The sequence below is a fragment of the Physeter macrocephalus genome, chromosome 5 (assembly GCF_002837175.3).
Source record: "Physeter macrocephalus isolate SW-GA chromosome 5, ASM283717v5, whole genome shotgun sequence".
In the NCBI taxonomy this organism is placed as follows: Eukaryota; Metazoa; Chordata; class Mammalia; order Artiodactyla; family Physeteridae; genus Physeter; species Physeter macrocephalus.
In genome coordinates this window covers 93,801,994-93,825,270 of record NC_041218.1, presented here as the reverse complement: position 1 = coordinate 93,825,270, position 23,277 = coordinate 93,801,994, and the positions used below count along the sequence as shown (strand labels likewise).

At 39.0% G+C, this 23,277-nt stretch overlaps 1 protein-coding gene across 1 annotated transcript in view; it reads left to right on the top strand.

Moving 5' to 3' along the window:
- The window catches only part of NRCAM (neuronal cell adhesion molecule), a 320,145-nt gene extending 298,830 nt beyond the window's left edge, over positions 1-21,315 (top strand). The window contains exons 27-30 of the mRNA XM_024115099.3: positions 7,502-7,633; positions 8,570-8,648; positions 18,991-19,231; positions 21,009-21,315. Of these exons, the coding sequence (XP_023970867.1) occupies positions 7,502-7,633; positions 8,570-8,648; positions 18,991-19,228 (449 nt within the window). The 3' untranslated portion in view covers positions 19,229-19,231; positions 21,009-21,315. The remainder of the gene's footprint in view (positions 1-7,501; positions 7,634-8,569; positions 8,649-18,990; positions 19,232-21,008) is intronic.
- The last annotated feature ends 1,962 nt before the right edge of the window (positions 21,316-23,277 follow it).

Genomic DNA, 23,277 nt, shown 5'->3' with positions numbered 1-23,277 from the left:
AGCCTGTGCTCCGCAACGGGAGAGGCCACAACAGTGAGAGGCCCGCGTACCGCAAAAAAAAAAAAAAAAAAAAGAAAAAAAAAAGAAATGAAAACCCTTTCTGTAATGAAAGTGAAGTAAGAGGGAACCCTGAATTTCAACAGTCAGTTCTAATTTCATTTTACTGGAACAATTTCAGAGTGCTTAAACTTATTTTACATGTTGTGTGTGTACGGTTTTGCAGTTTGATTGTCTGTCTGTTTTATTTTTCTATCGTATATTTACTTCAAGCAGTAAACCCCAGGATCAGCAAACTTACTACTGCCACTGCTGAGACCTCAGCCAATATCAGTTGGGAATATGAGGGACCACAGCATGTGAACTTTTATGTTGAATATGGTGTAGCTGGCAGTAAGAAATGATTTTGTTACCCGGTTTTTAATTTGGGGGCTGCATCTGAGGAGGTTGAGAACATTTTCAGGATGTACTGTGGATCCTCTTGAAAAATAACTTGATCCAAATAAATGGATCAGATGTATCTGAAAAAATCAGAACGAACCATCAACCTATATATTTTATACGTAACTAGGAATCTCTTTGATTCATGTTATTAAATACAAGGGACATAATACGTTCCATTGCATATGTTATTTTCAGGTTGTGGTACCTAAAACTGTTCTTTACCCACGACTTGTAAACAAGAGTAATAATGAATAATTATATTAAATGTTTAATGGATTCCCAAGTCAGGTACTCTACTACATCCTGGCCACATCTACTAGGAGATGGGGCAGCTTTAGTTTTCAGCAGTTTATGAGAACCCAGTGCCCCCTCCTTAATGAAGTGTGCTCTGCACGTAATGAGCTGGGTGGCCAGTGAATGTTTGTGACAAAATGTTGAATATAGTCCAACTTTCTGTTTAGGCCTTTATCATGCAAATAAATATTTAAAAAAAAAAACAAAACTATGGGTTTAGAAGAACCAATACTTGGGAAAGGTTGAATCTATAACTTGGATAAATTTTAAGGTATTTAAGTTTACCGAAAGAGTCATCTTGTGAACCTTAAAAAACAATCCTTTCCATAGTTTGATCCAGCTATTTAATGTATAACAGTTCTTTTTAGAAATATCATTAGAGAAACTCAATAATTTCACAAGGCAAGGTTCAGATCAAGAAGCTTCCTTTGTATCAAAAAGATTTAACCCAATGGGAATATATGCAATTAAAATGCAATCTGATATCCAGTCGATTTTTCTTTGAGGACGTTTTCATGTAGTTCTTCATTTTCACTGATTTATTTGACATGACTCAACTTATAATCATCTAAAATGATAAACTGAAGCACCCTAGATTTTGTCTTTCGCTTATAAAGTGTGTTTTCCTTTCTGGAAGCATTAAGTGACTTCTGTTCCCTTAAAAATATTCACATGTGTTGTTTTTGCAAAATTTCCATAGGCAAAGAAGAAGGGCGGAAAGAAACTCTAAATGGTTCTCGGAGCTTCTTTGGGTTATAGGGTCTAATGCCAGGAACAGCGTACCAAATTCAAGTTGGTGCTGAGGGGGACTCTGGTTTTGTGGGTTCAGAGGGTATGTTTGAGACAGGCCCAGGTGAGGCACACACCACGCCCGTCCTGGCTCCCAGTCAGAGGTGAAGGCACCCAGCGCTCCAGCTGGAGGTGGGAGGGCTGGTGGAGCTGTGTTTTGGGTAAGGATGTCACCTGTGCGGCCCAGTTGGGTGGGGAGTTGGGTTCTTAATTGTCTTTGGCTCTTTATATCAAATGAATTACAGAATTGAGCACATCATCTTGTAATCACACGATTGCCAAAACCATTACAAAAGCAGAGGGAAATATGATTCTTAACCTACGTGATTAGGGTGATCCAATTTTTCACATCATTTACCTGTCTAAACTTTCCCTCGGAGTTAGGATGGAATTTTTGAAACGCTTTAGAGCTGAAATAACTCATTGATAAAGTCGCAATTTTTTATGCCGGAATGGACTGTAATCCAGCAGAACCCTGCAGTTTGGGTTAGACAACTGATGCAAAGAACGTGACAGTGGTATAGAACAAGAAATCGTTCAATGCACGACTTCCATTATCATACCATATTTGACTGCCTGTATATGTTTTAGTTATGTGAACATTATCACAATACACAAGGACATTACAGTTTCTAAAATAAAAAAGTTTCTAAAATAAAGAAAAATGTTCTTGTAAGATGCAAGAATATTCCTATTTACTCATAAGATGGAAAACAATCCCCACTTGCTTCAATTTTAAGAAGGGTTGTGGGGTGTGTGTTCATTTTGTGATTCATAGAACCATGTTATATTCAGTCACTTCATGCATTCTTGGGGGCATGTTGAATTTCCTGTAGAACCTTTAGGCAAAAATGTATTTTTTTGTGTCTTTCCTTACCCAAGCATTATGATTTTTAAAATCATTTCTTCTAATTTAGAAAAGATACAAACATGAGTGGTTTTTTAAAACAGAAAGAAACCAAAGGTAATAGTCAATAACTTATTAAATAAAGGTAATATTAAAATACCTTATACAAATATTCACGTGCTAAAATCATAATGCTTAAGGAAAAAAATTTTTTTCCTTTTTTTTTTTTTAGATTTTCATATCTTCTTGCGTACAGAGTTCTAGGAAAATACTGTTACAAACTTAAAAGAGGAATATCCATTCACAGCTAGTGTGATGAGGTGTTTGTTATTATCGAGAGCTTTTAATTTCAAAATACTAAAAACTCAAGTAGATATTCTGCCCATATTTACAGCTAGGATGCTAATAATAGTAACAGCCCTAGCACTTATTCAGAGCTAATCTGTACAAGGTAAATGGTTTTCTTGGCTTTTCTCATTCGGTCCTTACAACAATCCTGTGAAGGAGGCAATGTTGTTACCCACTCACACCTCATGGTCAACGACCAGTAATGAGAGGTAGAGGGCCTACCCTGTCACCCAGCTAGAACGCAGGAGAGCTCAGCCTTTCAACACTGAGGAGAGGCTCTCACTACACCCTCTGTTCAGGGCCACAGAGGCCCACATCCCAAGGGGAACAGGTTGTCTCAAAAATGACCACTCCATTCAGCACTTGGGGCATCTTTCCAGCTATTCTGGACCCTTCATGGCTCCAGTGTACTCCCCACCTTGCAGATCTAGCTAGAATTGGATTCCACCCACAAAATCAAGTTGTGGCATATTTTTTTGGTCCTCTTCTAGGACAGAGGGCAAACCCTTTAGAAAAACATTTTGTCTTCGGTGTTACTATACCTAAAGTAACAGCTGCAGCTGGCAAGTAAGTTCAAGATGAACAACCATCATGGGTGGGCCATTCTTGTGTGCCAGCGAAGGAGAAATAGGACAAGGCCACAACCACTTCTTGTCACCTTTGACGTGAGAGAATAAATATCCATTAAACCTTAGTGACTTTAGTTAACATATTACCCCTTGGAGCAAATACTGTTAATCCAACTTCCTTGTTCTTCCGGTTTCCGTGTCTGTCCTGTAAGGATGAACTCCAGGACGACAGTACTGTCCTCTTCTGCTCTTGCTTTTCGCTCCTCCAGCTAGGTTTTGAGGTGTGAATGCCAGTACTTGGCGTGGAAACATACCATCCTGGCTGATTTTTTAACTCTTCGCGTGAATGAGCTCCTTCTCTCTCTGAGTTCTGCGTATTTCAGGAACCTAGACTCGACTGTCATCTGTGCTTGTTTTATGAATCTTCTTAGCATGACACCATCTCTGCCTTTGATAGTCTGGATTTTTAAGGTCTATTTCTTAATTTCTTTTCCTATGGCACACACTGGAAAACAAATCAAAGAAGACTAGAGGCGGTATCCTGGTGTCATGCTTCTCACCCACACTTTTGTTAAGACCCCACCTCCTCTTCTTGCTTTCTCCCCTCCTTCCCTCAATGATTGTGTCTCTTCTCTCCTTTCACAAAAGATTTAGAGCAGATTTGCTTTTACTGGGCCCAACAGTTGGGGTGTTTTTTTTAGTGGATTGTGTTTTTTTGGTCAACTGCCTCCAAACTTTGGCCAAGGTCATTGTTTTCCCTTTCTAAACATCTCTAACTATTTTAACAGGACACTTTTATACCTAATGGGTTCTTCAAAAATGGCCATTTATCTCACTCTTTTTCTTCCATGTTTTTAAAATTTTTTTTAGTTTTTATTTTATATTGGAGTATAGTTGTTTAACAATGTTGTGTTAGTTTCAGGTGTACAGCAAAGTGATTCAGTTATACATATATTCATTCTTTTTTAGATTCTTTTCCCATTTAGGTTATCCCAGAATATTGAGCAGAGTTCCCTGCGCTATACAGTAGGCCCTTGTTGGTTATCTATTTTATATACAGCAGTGTGTATCTGTCAATCCCAAGCTCCCAATTTATCCCTCCCCCCACCTTTCCCCTTTGGCAACCTTAACTTTGTTTTCTAAGTCTGTGAGTCTCTTGTCTTCTGTGTGTATTCTGTTATTCTAAGTACTCAAGGACGTTTTCCTCAGAGCCCTACTCCCACACAGCACAGGTTAAACACGAGACAACAAGCAATGTGATGGAGAAGATTGTTGTTAAGACTAACTTCTAGGAAACAAAATCAATTTCATGCCTCTGGCTTCTTTTCTGTTTTCGGATTCTTTATATTTGTCTATTTGTTTAATGTGTTGCTCTATGGCTTATTCAAGTAATACACAAATACAATTTTACTGTAAAAGTTTTACATAAAGGGACAATCCTCTGTCACTTTCCTACCCAATCCTACTATTACCCACCCATTGAAACTCGGATTCAAGAAGAGAAAGCCTCACAGGCTTCATTGTGTGTGTGTGTGTGTGTGTGTGTGTGTGTGTGTGTGTGTGTGTGTGTGTTGAAACTCGGATTCAAGAAGAGAAAGCCTCACAGGCTTCATTGTGTGTGTGTGTGTGTGTGTGTGTGTGTGTGTGTGAGATGCACAGTGGTGGCCATGACTTGGGTTTGTATATGCATCTGTAGTTAAGATGATTTGGGAATGTCCTGGGAACACTTGAAGCCTCTTAAAGTCTATCTGGGCTTCAGATCCCTTTTTATATGGATGGGAAATCAATAGAAGCTATTTTCACTTACATAATTTTTGTTTTATATCAACTTCTGGTGCGTTTGTGTGTGTGTATGTATACGTGTGTGAGCAGGCATACACGTGCACCTCTTAACATACTGCGTCTGCCCAGTCTTAAATAAATGGGATAGTGACATATTTGCAACTTTTTCCTTTAGACATAGGGGCAAAAATTCAATGTCAACTTGGATCTTCCTTTATCAGCTGTCAAGAAACATTTCTACTTTGTGCATAGCTGCATAGCTGCAAACTGCCAGCCGGCAGTTCAGTTTTGACAGTTAGCGTCTCTATTTAGACAGTGTCTGTGCTAATACTTGAGGATCTTATTGCCGTTTGCCCTTATCAGTTGCATTTAATTAGATGAAAAATATAAGTGCAGATACTATTTATTGAAGGGCTGTACATCATTAAGCATATTAAAAACAAGGACTCTGTAACTGCAATCAAATGCTCCATAGACTTACACCAGTGGATTTTTGGTTCAAAGAAAATGTACATATCAGAGACCATGTGTGAATTGAACAGAGCTCTGTTGCCAAAGAGTATGTACTGATGGACTTTTAAAATATTTCAAAGATAGAAAGTCCCTACAACATTTTATTCTCTGTAAAGACTTCTGCAGGGTTGATGCCTGGACATCAGTGCATTATAGCAGTAGCGCATAATGGCTGGTACCATGTTCTTTGGAGTCCGCAGTCTTGGGTGAAGCTCTAACTCTCAGGCAAGGTCTTTACCCTTTCTGAGCGTGGGTTTAGTCCTTATGCCTACCTCACAGGATTTTTGTGAAGACTGAATGAGATTTTGCCCTCATAACAGTGCCTAGTATAGAATAAGTTTCAAAATGCTAGCTCCCGTTATCATTGTTTTCATCTTCATCCCGACGATGGTTATGGTACGTGTATGGTAGGGGGGCCCTGCCCATACTCATGTTTCAGTTGTATCTAATGATGATACAACTCAAAACCCCGATAAACAATGAGACACAAAGGGCTATTGGGGAAAGGCTACTGGCAATTTGATTTATATTCCAGAGAATGTATTTCCACTTCTCATTTTATTTCTTCAACACACATCCACATATTTTTCACATTCCTCTTCACACTTGATTTTAAGCATTTCATTGTTCTCCCTATCCTTTGGGTGGAGAAAAAAGGCAATGAGGTGCTATTTTTGCAGCATAGAGCAGAGCCTGGGATAGGTGTCGCCCTGCTTCTTTCTACATCCAGCAATCACATACATCTAACCCAACCATGTTAAATGGATTCAGAAGAAATTGAATCAAAAAAGAATGATATAGGCATTCTTATGAATTAAAAAAAAAACCTTTTACCTTGATTATGGTCAAAAGAGAAAAAAATCAAGACCTTTTTAAAAAAGATTCATACCAGTGTTTTCAACAAATTCTCATGGGCTTGTCTGAATAGCCATTAATGCTGCACTTTGTCCCATTTGATTGACACTTTTGAATAATACTGGAAATGCTAATTATTCTGTGTTTTTCTTAGGAGATTTGCATACTATGACTGGTTGAATAAGGGGCTTCACATTATTTGACTCAAAACAGAATAGAGGAAGACTTAAAGTACATGTGTACATGTGAATGAGTATTTTCTTTCTAAACTGGCCACTTATTCCAATAATGATATCACTGATCAAGATATATCTCAAAGTCTTTTGATTGGATTCTGAACGATATTGAATATTGCTTACTGATCCTTTGAGGGTAAATAGGATTTTTCAGAAATTTCCCCAGATCTTTCAGAACCAGCTCTTATAAATGAGATGAATAACAAATGAGATGAAAAACAAATCTAAGTAATATTTTGGGCGCAAATCGAGATGTTATAGAAAATAATAAGATTGGTTATCTTATGTGGACAGGTTTCATGTGTGGAAAGTTTCCTTTTTAAACAGAAGGTTTCCAACACATTTGGAAAAATTGCAACATCATTGCAATGATATTTTAGCCTCCCAAAGTGGTTCCTTTGAAAGAAAAATACTCAATTAGATGTATACATTCTGTTCTGTTTAAAATGGTTTTCTAGTCTTATCATTGTACTTAATGTACAATTTATCCCATAAACAGTAAAAATTTTAATTGGTTTGGGACTGTGTTTCTGTTGAAAATATATAGTGAAAATAACTATGAACGCAATGCTCAGCAGGGTTTGTTAGCATTGAATGGTGTTAGCAGTCGGATTTCTCTATTTGAATTTTTTTCATTATTGAAGGTTTTTCAGAGTTTAGTATTTATGTAACTCCTGATTGATAACTGACAGATTCCAAGGCGGGGCCACATGTAAAATATAGAAAAGCTTATGTACTATGGCAGGTTTTTTTTACTACAAGTGACTACAACAGTTGTCACCTCCCCCTTAACCCATTCACACTGACACCATTGATTTGTTTTCCAGCGATGGCAAGCCGACAGGTGGATATAGCGACTCAGGGCTGGTTCATTGGTCTAATGTGTGCTGTCGCTCTCCTGATCTTAATTTTGCTGATTGTTTGCTTCATCAGAAGAAACAAAGGTGGTAAATATCCAGGTAAGAAAGAAAGATTGAAATTGCCATATAATGCTGCATGATGATCCATTAAACTAAAAGAAATCATGAGAGTAATCACAGAGATTGCAATAAGTGTATCCTCCCAGAGCCATACATTTGGACTTTCTGTTCAAACAATTATTGATCCCTTTGTATGTCATGGAAGACTCAACATTGCCAAGGATCAGAAGACACTTGGCAGAGCAGATGAATCAGTCCTCTGAAGGTATTAGTGACTCTGCTTCCTTAGGCTTTACATGAGTCATAGGTGCTGAAATAGCACCTGAAACCAACAGGCAGAGAGGAAGTGATGCATGAACTGGATCTTGATATCATGATGTGTACTGTTGCTTTCCCTATATGGTTAATGTTTTGTTCAATTTAGTGGATCCAGTGAATTTCTATTTTCTCTATCTGGCCATTTCCCCTTCAGTGGCAGAGAAAAAAATCTGCAAACAATTAGATTTACAAGAACAATTTGTAACCATGAATATAGTTAATAGATAGATTGGTAAAATAGAGGGAAATCTTAGAAGCTTCAGACTTATTCCTTTAGCAGGTGAGTAAGAGACTTGTGCCAAAATGCTTTTTGTATGAAGTCAACTTTGTATGTTAATTACCTCCAAGAGACTAGAACATCATCGAAATATACGCATAAGGGGTTCCCTTGTTGCCTAGTGGTTAGGATTCCGGGCTTTCACTGCCGTGGCCCGGGTTCAATCCCTGGTCAGGGAACTAAGATCTGCAAGTCACATGGCAAGTAAATAAATAAATAAGTAAATAAATAAATAACCACATGATACATCTGGTTGTATAACTCTGTGGTGTATAGAATTATTTCCCACTGCTGTATATCTCATAGAGTGCACTCCTAAAAACTTTGAATAAGGAAACACAGGATCAATAGATAATAATGTCATTTTGGAATTTTTTTAGTTAAAGAAAAGGAAGATGCCCACGCGGATCCTGAAATCCAACCTATGAAGGAAGATGACGGCACTTTTGGAGAATACAGGTGAGCCCCTGCTTCTCAGCCACCCTTCATCCTCCCTGCCCTGAACAGACACCACACTCAGTCTCCCTAGAATGGGATTCAGCCAGGAATGCACTCTGCCTGGGATTTCCTATTTATCTCAAAAATTAGTTTAGAAACACTTGCGTGTCTAAATGTTTACACACCCCGCACAGTTAAAATAATCTCACTTTCATTAAAAAATAAATTTCCATCTTAGTGGTAGGTTTGGAGATGGAATATCTTCCACTCTGTCCTATTTTCCAGAGACCCTTGCTGTAATTGATCAACATAGAAAAGCTGGTGTGTGATAATAAGAGTTAAAACAACAATAAAGACCCTACAAACCTGCATTGTAAAGCAAACTTTCCCTGTCATTCTCTAAGCAGTGCTTTTGTAAAATTTATGTTACTCTTTTTCATCTTGGATTTGAAGCCTTTTTTCCAAAACAGGTACCTGTACCCCCTCTTATTAATCATGAAATGATGACCAGGCTGTTTTAGAAGCCATTATTTATTAAGAAATATCATAGCCCTGGAGGCAGTGTTTTAACTCACAGGGTTTTGCTAAAACATTCTTGGCTTGGCTCTGTCTTTAAGGACAAATGTAATGTAACCTATGTGCTAAATACTTTTAAAAAAAAAAAAAAAAGGAAGGAAGAAACTGTTTAAACACAGATATTCTTGCCTAGGGGCTATAGGTCTTTTTAAAGAGAGATAAGTGGTTATTTTAGATATGTTCAAAAAGAAAAACAAAAGATATATTTATTCATTTAAAAGAGTGGGATTTTGGTGTTCCAAAAGAATACATCTATTAATCAAATGCCTTTGCACAGTGTTCTTTCTTTCTATAAGCCTCTTGTTTATATAAAGTGTAATCTTTTAAATATGCGCTGAGCCGGTACTGAGGCTTTTTTTCATATCCATTATTCAGTGATCAACTTGTAAAATAAACCCTAATGATACTCATTATATCCAAAGAAATAAATAATCAAAACAAGAGCAGAAATGAATGAAATTGATGACAGATGCACGAGTTTATTAATAATGTTAGCTGCTGGTACTTTGAAAAGATCATAAAAATTTTTTGCTGGAAGAAAAGGCTTTTTAGGTGAAATAAAATATGTCACTATTGTGATTGCCAGATGACATTTACAAATAAGATATGTGTCTTAATTTTCACCTGTCTCTAGACTCATTTTTGGTGTTTCCATGTCAATATCACAAGGGGCAAAATAATGCCAATAAGAAATATGAGAACTGATTGAGAAAAACTGTGTATTTTTTTACAAAATTAGACTCACGCCAGTCTCCACGCAGATACAAGTGTTTTTCCGTATATCTCTGCACCTCAGCTTTCATTCTGATCCCCTTTTGAGAGGAGATGACTGTGATTTTTAAAACTCTTCAGAATTCTGTATCTTAGGACACAGAAAAACATCTAGTGAGGGTTGTCTTGATGTCACATGTTGACTCTGAGACTGAAAGGGTATGAAAACCTCATTCAGCATCCCCACCTGTCCACCCACAAGGTTTTATAACGCATTAAAGCAGCCTGCAGGGCTTCCCTGGTGGCGCAGTGGTTGCGCGTCCGCCTGCCGATGCAGGGGAACCGGGTTCGCGCCCCGGTCTGGGAGGATCCCACATGCCGCGGAGCGGCTGGGCCCGTGAGCCATGGCCGCTGGGCCTGCGCGTCCGGCGTCCGCCTGCCGATGCAGGGGAACCGGGTTCGCGCCCCGGTCTGGGAGGATCCCACATGCCGCGGAGCGGCTGGGCCCGTGAGCCATGGCTGCTGGGCCTGCGCGTCCGGAGCCTGTGCTCCGCAACGGGAGCGGCCACAACAGAGGGAGGCCCGCATACCACCCCCAAAAAAATAAAATAAAATAAAGCAGCCTGCAGATGGCCACAGCCTAGGGTTGCCAGGCCTTAGGCTGAGTGAGTTGACACCTTTGCTGACTTCATTCACTCTTCTACACATTTCTCCTGTAAAGGAGGGAAGCTTATAATTACTAAATAACTTGTTATTTTTAGTGTTCCTGTGACTAGAATTCTATCCAGGATATGCACACCACTCCCTTATTTGTAGTGCTAAAGCTGGATCTTTAATATAACCTGACAATATCACATATTTGCATGAACTGAAAACAAACCATTGCACTCCATACATTCTTCACATGGTGATGGGTTTCTGTTCGACACTATCATGCCCAGATGAATCTGGCAATGTACTGCTTACTCCATGCGTCTCAAATGTCAGCTTGCTCTTAGAGTGATGTGAAACCATGATCTGATGTGATACGACTTTCTCAGGGCCCCTCTGCTCCATTAAGACGTGATTGAAATTGAAGTTGAATGTGAACTCATCTGGAATCAAGAGGCTTGGTTTTACTGTCAACTCAGCCACTACCCTTGATTTCTTTAGATACGGCGTTTAATCTGTCTCATTTTTTTTCACCTATAAAACAATAAAGTTGTTGAAGTACGAGATGATCTCCAAAGAGTTCTAGTTCTATGATTTCTGTGTTCCTTTGCAAACTCTCTGCTAATGAGTTTTAATGTGATTTGGGGTTTCATAGCAGTACACAGCAAATATTTTGTTACTGGCCTCATTATTACTGTGTTTACATTTATTTGGTCATATTTATTTGTCTTGGTGTTAATTCATATGTGATATGTTTGTGAAGCATTTTCAAATGGCTGTCTTTAGCTTATGCCTTGAGTTTCTCAGAAGAGAAAGATTTTTCCTTGGGCTTATTGAGTACACACACATTGGTTCGTGTGTGAGGAAAAAAAAAAACCATGTAATTCCATTGATCTGGGAGTTGCCAAAGGAAATAAGGTTCTGACGGGGGTGTCTTAAACCTGAAACACAACTCAGTGACTTTTTTTCACTGAAGCTGAAAATTCATAAGGACAATGTCACAAGTGAAATCACTTCTGAAAACACCCAGCCACCCTTTGCTACAGAGGTGGCTTCATCCTGTGACTTCCTGACATGACCTCAGAATTTTTTCTCTTTGGTTTCTTTTCCACTGAAAAAAACTAGAAGACCTTTCATTTCATAGATGTCATAATGAATGAAAATGGTTCCAACTGTTTATTACCGAATTTTTTAAATAATACATTTAAATGTCATTCTTCTCCCTCAATCACAAGAGTCCCTTCTCTGCTTTGCACCTTCTAGAAATTTTGAGTTCTGTATTATTTATTGATTCTTATTCTTTTTCATTCTGAAAATAAATTAATATGCTGATCACACACAGACACACACAAAGTCAGGGCTATTGCCTAAATGTAAATGAATTCTGTTGATTATTTGCTCGTTCTCAGGCTTGAAGATGAAACCATTTCTACATGGTTGGCTCTGAGCCAGCAGGTATTTCATAGTGCAGAGAGGGATGGAACTTCAGTGGCCAAATTTGATGTTTTTTTCATGTGCTCTAATCTTGTACCCTCACTCCAACACCCACCCCCAAACAGTCACCCTCTGGTGGAAGCCTGCAGCTTTCTTTGTTTGTTTCTTTAATTATACAGACAGTAGGATCTGCACCCTTACTAGCATATAGAAAAATCAGAGAAACAATGCAACCAACCGTGTAGGTATTTTTTTATTCTTCAGATCCATTCCTTTAAAAACCAGATTGAACATAGGTCATAAGCCACATGACCATGGTACTTGAATTCATACCATAAATGGAGGCTCTTGGCATGGGAAGCTTGTCACATGAACTTGACCGTGCTGCAAGCATGTTAACCCGTGCTCGTAAGGCTTGGATGATGTGAAGATGTGTTGCATTTGTTATATACTTTAGATTTATTCTGCTCACAGACATAAACTGATATGTGAGCAGTATAAATAATGACAGACTTTTACAGGGAGTGTTTGGGTCGTGAATGTCAATAAAAACCCTGCAGTATGGTTTGGCCATGGTAAGATGGTGACTACAGGAAAATCAGACCCAACGATCACAGATGTATCCATCGTTGCAGCATTTTACTCAGCAGACATTCAATGGATACCTTCTGTGTGCACAATCCTGAAGAAAGTGCTGCTGAGAAAAAGTGAACTCCCTAAAATTCATTCTTTAGGGTAAGGTAAAGGAAAGAGTATGTTCCGATGCTTTGTCTCACATCATGAAATTGATGAAAAAGAAATGAAAAACGTGTTAAACTTAGAATTTTGAAGAATTTCCAAAATGCCCACTGTCTCTTTTATTGTTATTTTACAATGAATTCATTCAACCAGTATTTATTGAGTGCCTACTGCATGCTAGACTATGGGGATATTAAAATCAATAGAATGTTATCTCACTAGTTTATAGTCTAGTGAGGGATGCAGGGAAGTAAAAGAACAATCTGAGCATAGTGTGAAGAGCGCTATGAAAGGGAAGGGATACTGCTGAGGCACGAAGTGGGCAGGGGCAGGAAGCCAAAGCCAAGTGCATGGCCTTGAAGGAGGTGGTACAAGAAATCTTCCCAGAGGGAGTAATGCAGGAGCTGAGTTTTGAACATTCCTTTCATGGCACAACTTATAGCAATGAATAAAGATAATCATGGATGTAAGTATCAAAAATATATTTTATGGCTGTATATACTATTTTATGACTGTTTTATTACTTATTTTGAAATTTATTCAATCTTTGACATTTAGGCTAAGAATATCTGACACCTCCTGTCCTTAAAAAATTCTTATAGAAATGTGGATTAATTTTTTTTAAGCTTTGAATACTGTATAGCTAAATAGGGATGTGACTATTCAATCATCTTCTGTAACTTCTAAATTCCTCTCATTTGGGAAACTATCCTTTCACACTTAAACTTGACCAAGCAACTTCCCTTGGCACAATGTCAAAAATAGTTGACTTACTCTTTCATTTGAAAATTCATCTTTGAGTTGAAAAGAGGCAAGCACTCATCCAGAGCTTCAGCAGAGACTTGTCACTGCTCATCACATCTGGAAAATTCTAAGTGTGTGTGTTATACAAGGGATTTCTTAGAAAAAAAAATCTCTCTGAGGTGGGGTCTGGAATGGAGAGAAGAGGTGTGATGGCAGGTGGTGATTTGTTAGGTACAAATCACGTGCCAGGCACTGTGCTGGTGCCTCATATACATTTTTCTCATTTAACCAGGTTGTAATTCCTGAAGTAGGACATTATATCACACCACTTTCTAAAAAGTCTTAAAAAGATCTTGAGATGCCTTTGAACAGCTTTTTCTGGAAAGACTGTTTGTGGGTAGAGCATCCCTTTTCTTTACTTCTCTTCTTTTAAGCACAGCCCATGTTGCTGTAGATTCTCATCCACTATGGCCATTAAGCTGGAAAGGATGTTTCCAGGCAGCCCCTTCCCTGGCCATTATTCATGACTGGTGTGATTGTGTGTATAAAAATCCAAATGAATCTGCAGGAAAATATTAGAATTCATAAGAGAGTTTAGTAATGTTGCCTGATACAAAATTAACATAAAAGTCAATTATATTTCTTTGTACCAGCAAACAATTGGAAAATAGGATTTTAAAAATGATTCCAGTTATGATGACATGAAAATTTGATGTAGGAATAAAGCCCAAAAAAGATCTCCCTGTATTCTATTCCACTGATCAATTTGTCTACCTCTGCCCCAAAACTACACTGTCTTAATACAGTAGCTTTGAGTGAGTCTTGATAGCTGGTAGGTCAAGTCCTCCAACTTTGTGATTCTTCCTACAGAAGTTTTTAGATATTCTTGGCCCTTTTCACGTACATATACATCTTAGAATCAGCTTGCCAAGATCCACATAAAAACCTACTGTGTTTTTATTGGAAATAAATTGAATCTAAAGAGCAATATAAAGAAAGTTAACATATTTACCATGGGTCTTCCTGTCCATAGTTATGGTATATCCCTCCATTTTATTTACCTCTTATTTAATAGCTCTGAACACGAGTTTCATTTTCATGGGTGTCTTACACATATTTTTGTTCAATTTGTTCTTATCTACTTCATATTTTTACAGTAGCCAAAATGGAATTATTTTTAAAATTTCATTTTCCAATTGTTTGAAAGTACTTAAATAAAATTTACTTTTATGCTAATATGGTATTAAGCAATATTACTAAACTCTCTTTTTATTCTGATGTTTGCCTGTAGGTTCTTTTGGATTTTTTACATACAAAATCATATCATTTATGAATAATGACAGTTCTTTTCTTCTTAATACATGTCTTCTATTTCTTTTTCTTATCATATTGCTTAGTACTTCCAATGCAGTTTGTTTGTTTGTTTTTGGGTGGCTGCGTTGGGTCTTCGTTGCTGCACGCGGGCTTGCTCTAGTTGCAGCGAGCGGGGGCTACTCTTTGTTGCAGTGTGCAGGCTTCTCATTGCGGTGGCTTCTCTTATTGTGGGGCACAGGCTTTAGGCATGTGGGCTTCAGTAGTTGCAGCACACAGGCTCAGTAGTTGTGGCTTGTGAGCTCTAGAGCACAGGCTCAGTAGTTGTGGCACACAGGCTTAGTTGCTCCATGGCATGTGGGATCTTCCCGGACCAGGGCTTGAACCCGTGTCCCCTGCATTGGCAGGCAGATTCTTAACCACTGCACCACCAGGGAAGTCCCTCCAATGCAGCTTTGATTAGAAGTCCTAATTATTATTTCTGATGTCAAACAGAAAACTTTCAACATTCACCATCAAGGATGACATTAACTCAAAGTTTCTTACAGACACACTTAATCAGATTAATGAAGATACTTCTGTTGCCAGTGTATGAAAGTTTTTTGTGAATGTGTGTTGGATTTTACCATATACCTTTTTTCTAAATCTACTGAGATGATCATAAAATATTTTTCTTTTCTTCTGCTAAAATGGTTAATTATATGAATTGGTGTTTAAATGCTAAAACAAGCTTGCATTCCTGGAATGCAACCCAACCTGGTCACGATATATTATCTTTTTAGCAGATTGCTAAATTCTATTTGCTCATGATTTCTTTGGGATTTTTTTGTCATTTGTGTTCATAAATGAGATGAGCGTGTAATTTTACTTTCTCAGAGTGTTCTTGTTGGTTTTAGATATCAGTGTTATACTAGACTCACAAAATGATTAAAGGAGTGGTTCCTCTGATGTGTCAAACTTGAACATGTCCAAAACTGAACCACTGATCTTCCAGCCAAAACATGCTGTGCTCCTGAGTAAGGGTAATTCTATCCTTCCTGCTACTCAAAGCAAAAATATTGGTGTTGTCTTTTTCTCTGTTATTCCATATCCAATCCATCAGAAAATCCTGTTGGTGCTACCTTCAAAATATGTCTGTAATGACCACTTTGTACCACTCCCAGTGTTCCACTCTGGCCCAAGTCATAGCCCTCTCACTCCTGGATTATTGCTGTAATTCCCCTAGCCCCCTAGAGCAGAGGTTGGCAAACTTTTTCTGTAAAAGGCCCAATAATAAGTATTTTAGACTTTACAGGCCACACAGTTTCTGCTGCAACTCTACAATTCTGCTGCAGTGCAGAAGCAGCCAGAGACAATACATAATAAATGGGCATGGCCCAATTTTGCTGTAGTTTGCCAACTCCTCCCTCTAGGGTAGGCTATTCATAACACTGATGACAGTAATCCTTTTTTTTCCTATGAATTTATTTATTTTATTTATTTATTTTTGGCTGCATTATGTCTTCGTTGCTGTGCACGGGCTCTCTCTAGTTGCAGTAAGCGGGGGTTACTCTTTATTGCGGTTCGTGGGCTTCGCATTGTGGTGGCTTCTCTTGTTGTGGAGCACGGGCTCTAGGCGTGTGGGCTTCAGCAGTTGTGGCACGCGGGCTCAGTAGTTGTGGTGCATGGGCTTAGTTGCTCTGTGGCATGTGGGATCTCCCAGACCAGGGCTCAAACCCTGCATTGGCAGGAGGATTCTTAACCACCACACCACCAGGGAAGCCCGACAGTAATCCTTTTAAAATGTAAATCAGATCATGTCACTCATCCGTTGAAAACTCTACAGTGACCTCCCATCTCACTCAGAGTTAAAGACAGAATCCTTACAATGTCCTACAAGGCCCTGATCTAGCTCTATTACCTCTTTTACTTTAATCTCTCTCTCTCTCCCTCCCTCTCCCCCGCTCCGCCCCTCCACCTCCCTCTGATCTCCTTTGCCATTCCTAGAACAGGCTTGCCCCATGTCGGGGTATTTGCACTGCTGTTACTCCTGTCATAATGGCTCTCCCTGCAGCTATCCACCTGGCTAACTCAGCCCTTTTAAGTCTTTGATCAGATGTCACTTCTTAACAGGGCCTTTCTTGGACATCCTATTTGAATGTCAATCTTCCATCCCCTCCCCTGACACCTTCCATCCTCTTTACTCAGCTCTATATTTTCCATAGCACTAATCACCTTCTGACACACTCTATAACTAATTTTTTAAATATGTTGATTATCTATATTTTCCCCTACTAGAAGTAAGCTCAGTGAAGTCAGGGCTTTAGTCTGTTTTGTTTGCTGCTCTATCCCGAACGACTAGAACATTATGTCTTAGAGTAGGCATTCAGTAAACATTTATTAGATGTATGATGGATGGATGGATGGATGGATGGATGAATCAAAGAAATGCCATAGACTAGAATTTCCTGGAGTGTACACCTTGGAACACTAGTTCTACAAAGCAGAATAATACTAATAGTTGGAATCCAGGTGACAAAATTCTGCTCACTATTGAACTCCTCAGTAGAATTAAGTGTCTCACCAAGTCATGGGCAGTATTTCACAGGAAGTATTCGAGCACAGCCTAGAAGCTAATGATTAAATTCCAAAAATGGGCAAGTTATTCTTACAGTGGGTTGGAGACTGGGTGCTATGTTCCCTACAGTGCCCCAAACACAGGCCACCCCGAGACTCTGTGATACCTCCCCAGCTGTTTATTAAAACGATAATATCGTTTATTTAATTTGTGACAAGCACTTGTGTATTGCTAAAACAGGTAATTTTCAATAGCGTATGCCAATGTCATGTGAAGCCAGTATTATTTTCCAGTCTTGAAATTTTCTCCTTGGTGAAAAACTGGAGACCCTAGTAGAAATTATTGGCCAAAGAGCCAGAATGTTTGTACATCATGAAATATTTGTATCTTGGCTAAAAAAAAAAAAAAAAAGAGTTATTCTTCAAAGGAGAGGGAGCAGTTAAATCCTAACACAAATTCCTAGGTGAGATACTGCAGCTCATGGGACCTGTCTTTTACATGAAATCTTTTTAGTTTTTACTAATGTTGTTTATGTTTCCCATTTTTGCCTTGGATTTTTGTTCTTTGAAAGAATACGAAAGATGTCATCACCTTTTTTTCCTTTGTTTTAAAAAACCAGACGTTTCCTTTTAGGGACTAGGTCAGTATGCATACCTAGTTACTTGACCGTGTGAGTGAATGTCCTTAAACATAGTGATTACTCTGCTACTTCCAGATATTGTGCTTAGGGGTTCAAAAGAGACATAAGCAAATATATAGAGAGAGTCCCACACATTTTTATAAAAATACACTCAGATTCCACACTGCGGAGAAGGGAGTAGTAAGGTAAAAGTGAGGGCAGGAGATCTTCGCTTTTGCATTTGCACTCACACTCTTCAGAATGTATTGACGTGCCATTAATAGTACAAATGTAGTGCTCTGAAGTTAAAGTATGTCTCTTTCCAAATTAATAAATCTTTACCCATTAACTAAAATTCTTACAGAAAACAAAACTACCGTATACGATCAGTATAAGGATTTTGCTTTTCTTCTTAGGCTATTTTCATTTGTTTCTTCTGCATCCTTTTAATGGAATGTGTAGGTCTCTTGAAAGGTAAGGTTCCAGTTTACAAGTCTGGCCTGTACTCAGTAACAAAAAGATTTGAGATGCAGGATTTTGCTTCTTGCTCAGAAAAACAAAAATCCATATTTCACACTTAACCAGAATCATTCTCCATTCATATCCAAGGAATCAGAGATATTATGCAGTTTAACATACTAACTTCTCAACTTGTCATAAGCTTTTACCCCCTTTCTAATTCTATTAAAGTAGTGATGATTTTCAGCTTTTCTCAGTTCTTCCTTTTGTAATGCTTGTGATGATTTCTGAATTGCTTCCAAATCAGTAGCCAGAATCTGTCGTTGATATTGACATGCACCCTACAAAGCCATCCACCTACCGGAGACTTCATGATTAAACCATTTCTGCACTTGCCTTTCATTCCAACCATGTCCAGTCTTTGGAGGCCACCTGACGATTAGATTGGGCTAGAGAAGCTCAGGGCTCCAAATGCTTTCTCATAATTTGCATGCATGATATTTGGGAACCAAGCCTTTTACCTAAACGCCAGTCGTGACGAAAATGTTTTCTCTTTTTTCCAGTGATGCAGAAGACCACAAGCCTTTAAAAAAAGGCAGTCGAACACCTTCAGACAGGACTGTGAAAAAGGAAGATAGTGATGACAGCCTAGTTGACTATGGAGAGGGGGTGAATGGCCAGTTCAATGAGGACGGCTCCTTTATTGGACAGTACAGTGGTAAGAAAGAGAAAGAACCGGCTGAAGGAAACGAAAGCTCAGAGGCACCGTCTCCCGTCAACGCCATGAATTCCTTTGTTTAATCTGTGAGCTCTTTGCCAATATCCCACTTTTCTCGAATGTTTATCTTAAGTATTTGTCTGTCCGCCTTCTCATACTCTGAACATCGAGGCAGAAAGTCTGTGTTCTGCTGTGTGTTCATATGATGAGAACCATCAAAGCAAGAACCTAACTCAGTCAAATGGTATCTTAATGTGAACTGCAGTGCAAAGTGCATACTTTTTCATCCAGCATAGGTTATCTGGATTTCCTAAGAACTGATAAAAAATAACACAGTCTCATCAACAGATCATGTTCTTCCCTCTTCGGGATACAGTTCACTAGGATGCATGAAAAATGCTACACCTTTAAAGAATATACCTGTGTATGTTATTCAAACATGGGTTGGTACTTTGTTTATACTCTCCTCCGCTGAACCCCTAAATATGAATTCCGTTTTCATTGTCAAGAGTGTTACTGTAGTATTCTCTAGAACTTCAGTGTCTTTGTGGACATTGTCGTGAAATTGGTGACTCTATGTGTCTAGCTGTCATTAGTCTTTTTGGGAGACTGTTAGGCACAGTGTGTACAGTCTCTGCTTGCTAAATGAGTTAATTATGACAGGTGCATTTGCTGATGCTTACTGAGAATCTCTTACCTGCTCTTTGCTCCTGTTACTCCATAGACTTCTTAATCGTCCAGGTGTTACAGCGGTACAGTGTTCTACCTTTTACATCCTCTCTCCTTTCAGTGCTTTTTAGGCATAAACAATGCGTATTGCAATGCATCTTGGCATTTGTGGCAGACCGAGAGAATACCAAACAGATCACTCCAATTCAGTGTCAAAAATTATTCCAGAAAGCACAGGGCAAGACACATGCAGTGCCTTCAGACGATAAGCATTCCACAACGTACCGCCTTCTGTATCATTCGGTACAGTCGACTCGGAGTCCTAGATTACTATCATTGTCTAAAAGTAACTTTGAAAAAGCATAGTTCATGAAAACTGCAATGCTGAAAAAAAAAAAGGAACTGTGAAAATAAAATTAGGAAGACAGTTTATTTTAAGGAGCATGATTTCCCCCATAGGTATAAAAAGAAAAGCTTTATCACCAACTGGAGCAAGTGATGATTTTGTGGTCTTTTATGGGTCCTATTATTACAAGTCACATTCAGTAAAAAAGATGTCAACTTGGTAGGTAGAAAATTTTAAAAAAAAACAAGTTATTCCAAAACTAACAGGATACAACAGCATACCAACAGGAATATATTTTCCTCTAAGTCTTTATGTATGTGGCAGCTTTTGAAACTCTGCAGCATTAAACAATGTGTATACAAATTGCATGGATGCCTTGCAGAATCTAAGAAATCTGACAAGTGCTAACAAGGCCAACAGTCAAAGGGATTACATCTCCAGTTTCAAAAAGAAGCATATATATTCTATCATATTCATAAATAATATCTATCAAATGGTTTCCTTCCAAATATGAAATTCTATAACAACCTATGGTTGAAGGAATGCTCAGTTTCATTTGCCAATAAATTGGTTTCTCATAACTTGCATCAAGTTTAATTTTAAGTAAAGCTTTTTATATGTAGATATTTTGTTGAATCTGTAAATACACTTAAAGTGTAGATGCTATAAGCTTATAGGTGTTACGTACAAATAAACATGCCAACGATGTTTATGTTGTACTGTATAAGATGTTAGCTAATTAATACAGTGCATGGGATTGGAAAGCATTTACTTAAATGCCTTTTGGGTTTTTATTTTCCCTTTTTTGCTGTGAAACTGAACGAGTGAACTATTTTCCATATTGACAGCAGGTTTCTAGAAGAAATCTTCAGAGCTTTGCCTAAGCACAGTTTGAAGTAATCCCAGGTGAAGATGGCCCTACCGAGTTTCATATCTCCAATATTCACTTTTCACAGATCAACCTTTCTAGTGGAAATCCAGAAAGACAAAACAGGCTGCCTTGGCATCCGAGAGCACAAAGATAAGTTACTTAAAGTTTGCCAGTGTGTGCGGGGACAAGAAAAGTACAGTTTTTCCTCTTCCATAATGGTAGATGCTAAATTTGTGCATGAAGGGGTCATTTCTGTACTTGTGCAACAGAGTTTGTATTAAAAATTAAATGTGCTTTTAAAAGTCCCTCTCTCTTTTGTAATATATCATGTTCCTAGTGGAGTGTGAATGTCCAAGTAATGGTATATGTAACGGTACAGGCAGATGTGACTGGATTTCCGTCAAAAAAGTGACTATTAAACAGTCATGATCTCTTTGTGATTTTTAACGTCTTCAAACCTAGATTTCCTAATGTTTTATTTTATTTCATTTTTTTACTGGCCGTGCTGCGCGGCTTGTGGGATCTTAGTTCCCCAACCAGGGATCGAACCCGGGCCCCTTGCAGTGGAAGTGCAGAGTCCTAACCACTGGACCGCCAGGGAAGTCCCTCCTAATTGTTTTAAAATAGCGCAAATTTTGATTTTTGCTTTTAAAAGGCAGAGGAAATTAAATGCAAAACTGGATGCAATATAAAAGAGAGCTAATAAAAGAAGGGCATATCAAACCTTGTAATGCAAAGGCGAAGGAGATATTACCAGCCTTTGGAGAAACAGTCTGAGAAGTCAGGTGCTGCTTCCTTTCCTGAAGCCTGACCTCTGCAGGCCTGTTCCCTGGTGCCTTTGGTCACCCTCTCTTCTGCCCTCCTGGACCTCCACTGTCCGCGGCCACAGCAACTGGCTTCCTTAACCTCTCCTGCCTGATGACACAGTTCGGGCGTTGACAAGTATCACTCCCGGGTGTGTCAACCACCCCCTTCTCAACAGCCCAGTTCTTCTCGTGTCTCACACCTGTCCAGCTCTGCAAACAGCCAAGACCTGGCTTGTTCCTCTGTTCCTCCACCTGCCCTTGGTCCCCTGGTCCCAGCTTTCCATCCACAAGACCTTCTGCTGGCACAGAGCTCCCTCTCCCTATACAGTTATTTGGATAACAACATGATACATACATCAACATAAGATGCTAAGAGACCCCATGTAGACCTTGTTATTAGTCTTTTTACCGTGGAGAGCATTCACTTCTGAGCAGCAAGTCAGGGTCTCCAGTCTACACCATGGGCCAGATTCACAATCTACATCCTCAGGCCACATCGTCAGTCACAGCTCTGTTTAGCAACGGGGGCTGGCCAGTTGTAAAGCCTGACTACAAAAAGCATTGGTCTGTTGATGCCTTCTTGTTCAGATGATTTATAATGGCCCTGGTTTCCTTTTTTTTTTCCGTAAATTTCAAATTTTATTGAGGACCTACGATGTGAAAATTCTCCAAAAAAATGTAATTGATATTTCTGTATTTTAAAGCGTAATGATTAATTTTACTTTCATAATTTAAGTAATTTTAGCAAACTTTTTTTATCATTCAGTTCCTTAAGATCTGTATTTATAAAGTTGACTTTGCAGGGTGAAGAAGAAATTAGACAATTGATATAACCCAGTGTAAACTCGTTTACTTTTAATGTCTGATAAAATAATTGGAAATAGCTCGTGGAGGCAAAGGAAAGAAATGCAAAGAACTGAGAAGTCTCACCGGAACTGAGCGAATCTCTCCTGCTCATGAGATTTTTTTTTTACAAATTACCACCAGAGGGCTCCCGTACTTTATTCAAGGCAAAAGAAACTGCAGGAAAACGAAGCCTCTGGAGAAACAAGGCCAACCACCTTTGATAGTCAGACTGGGTCTGATCATGCAGAAAATGACTGCCTGCTGTAACCGGGGAGAATGCAGTTAGCAGCTTCCTCCGACGAGTTCACGACCTCCAGGGAGTCCGTCTGTGTCACCTTGAGCCTTGTTAATCTCCTCCCTCGTATTGATTGTGGCTGGGTGGCTGACAGCCCAGCAGCAGGGACAGAAGGCAGAGTACTGGGCCTCCTGGCTCCCCCTAGATACCCGCTCGCCTGCCAGGTGGCAGGGCTGAAGGAGGGGCGGGTCCCGAAAGTGGTCCCCCGTTTCTCCCGATCGTGCCATCTCGTCTGCCACCAGTGGTTTGATGTCCTGTAGTTGGTTAGCACAAGAAGCACAGTTTAAGCACAGACAGCT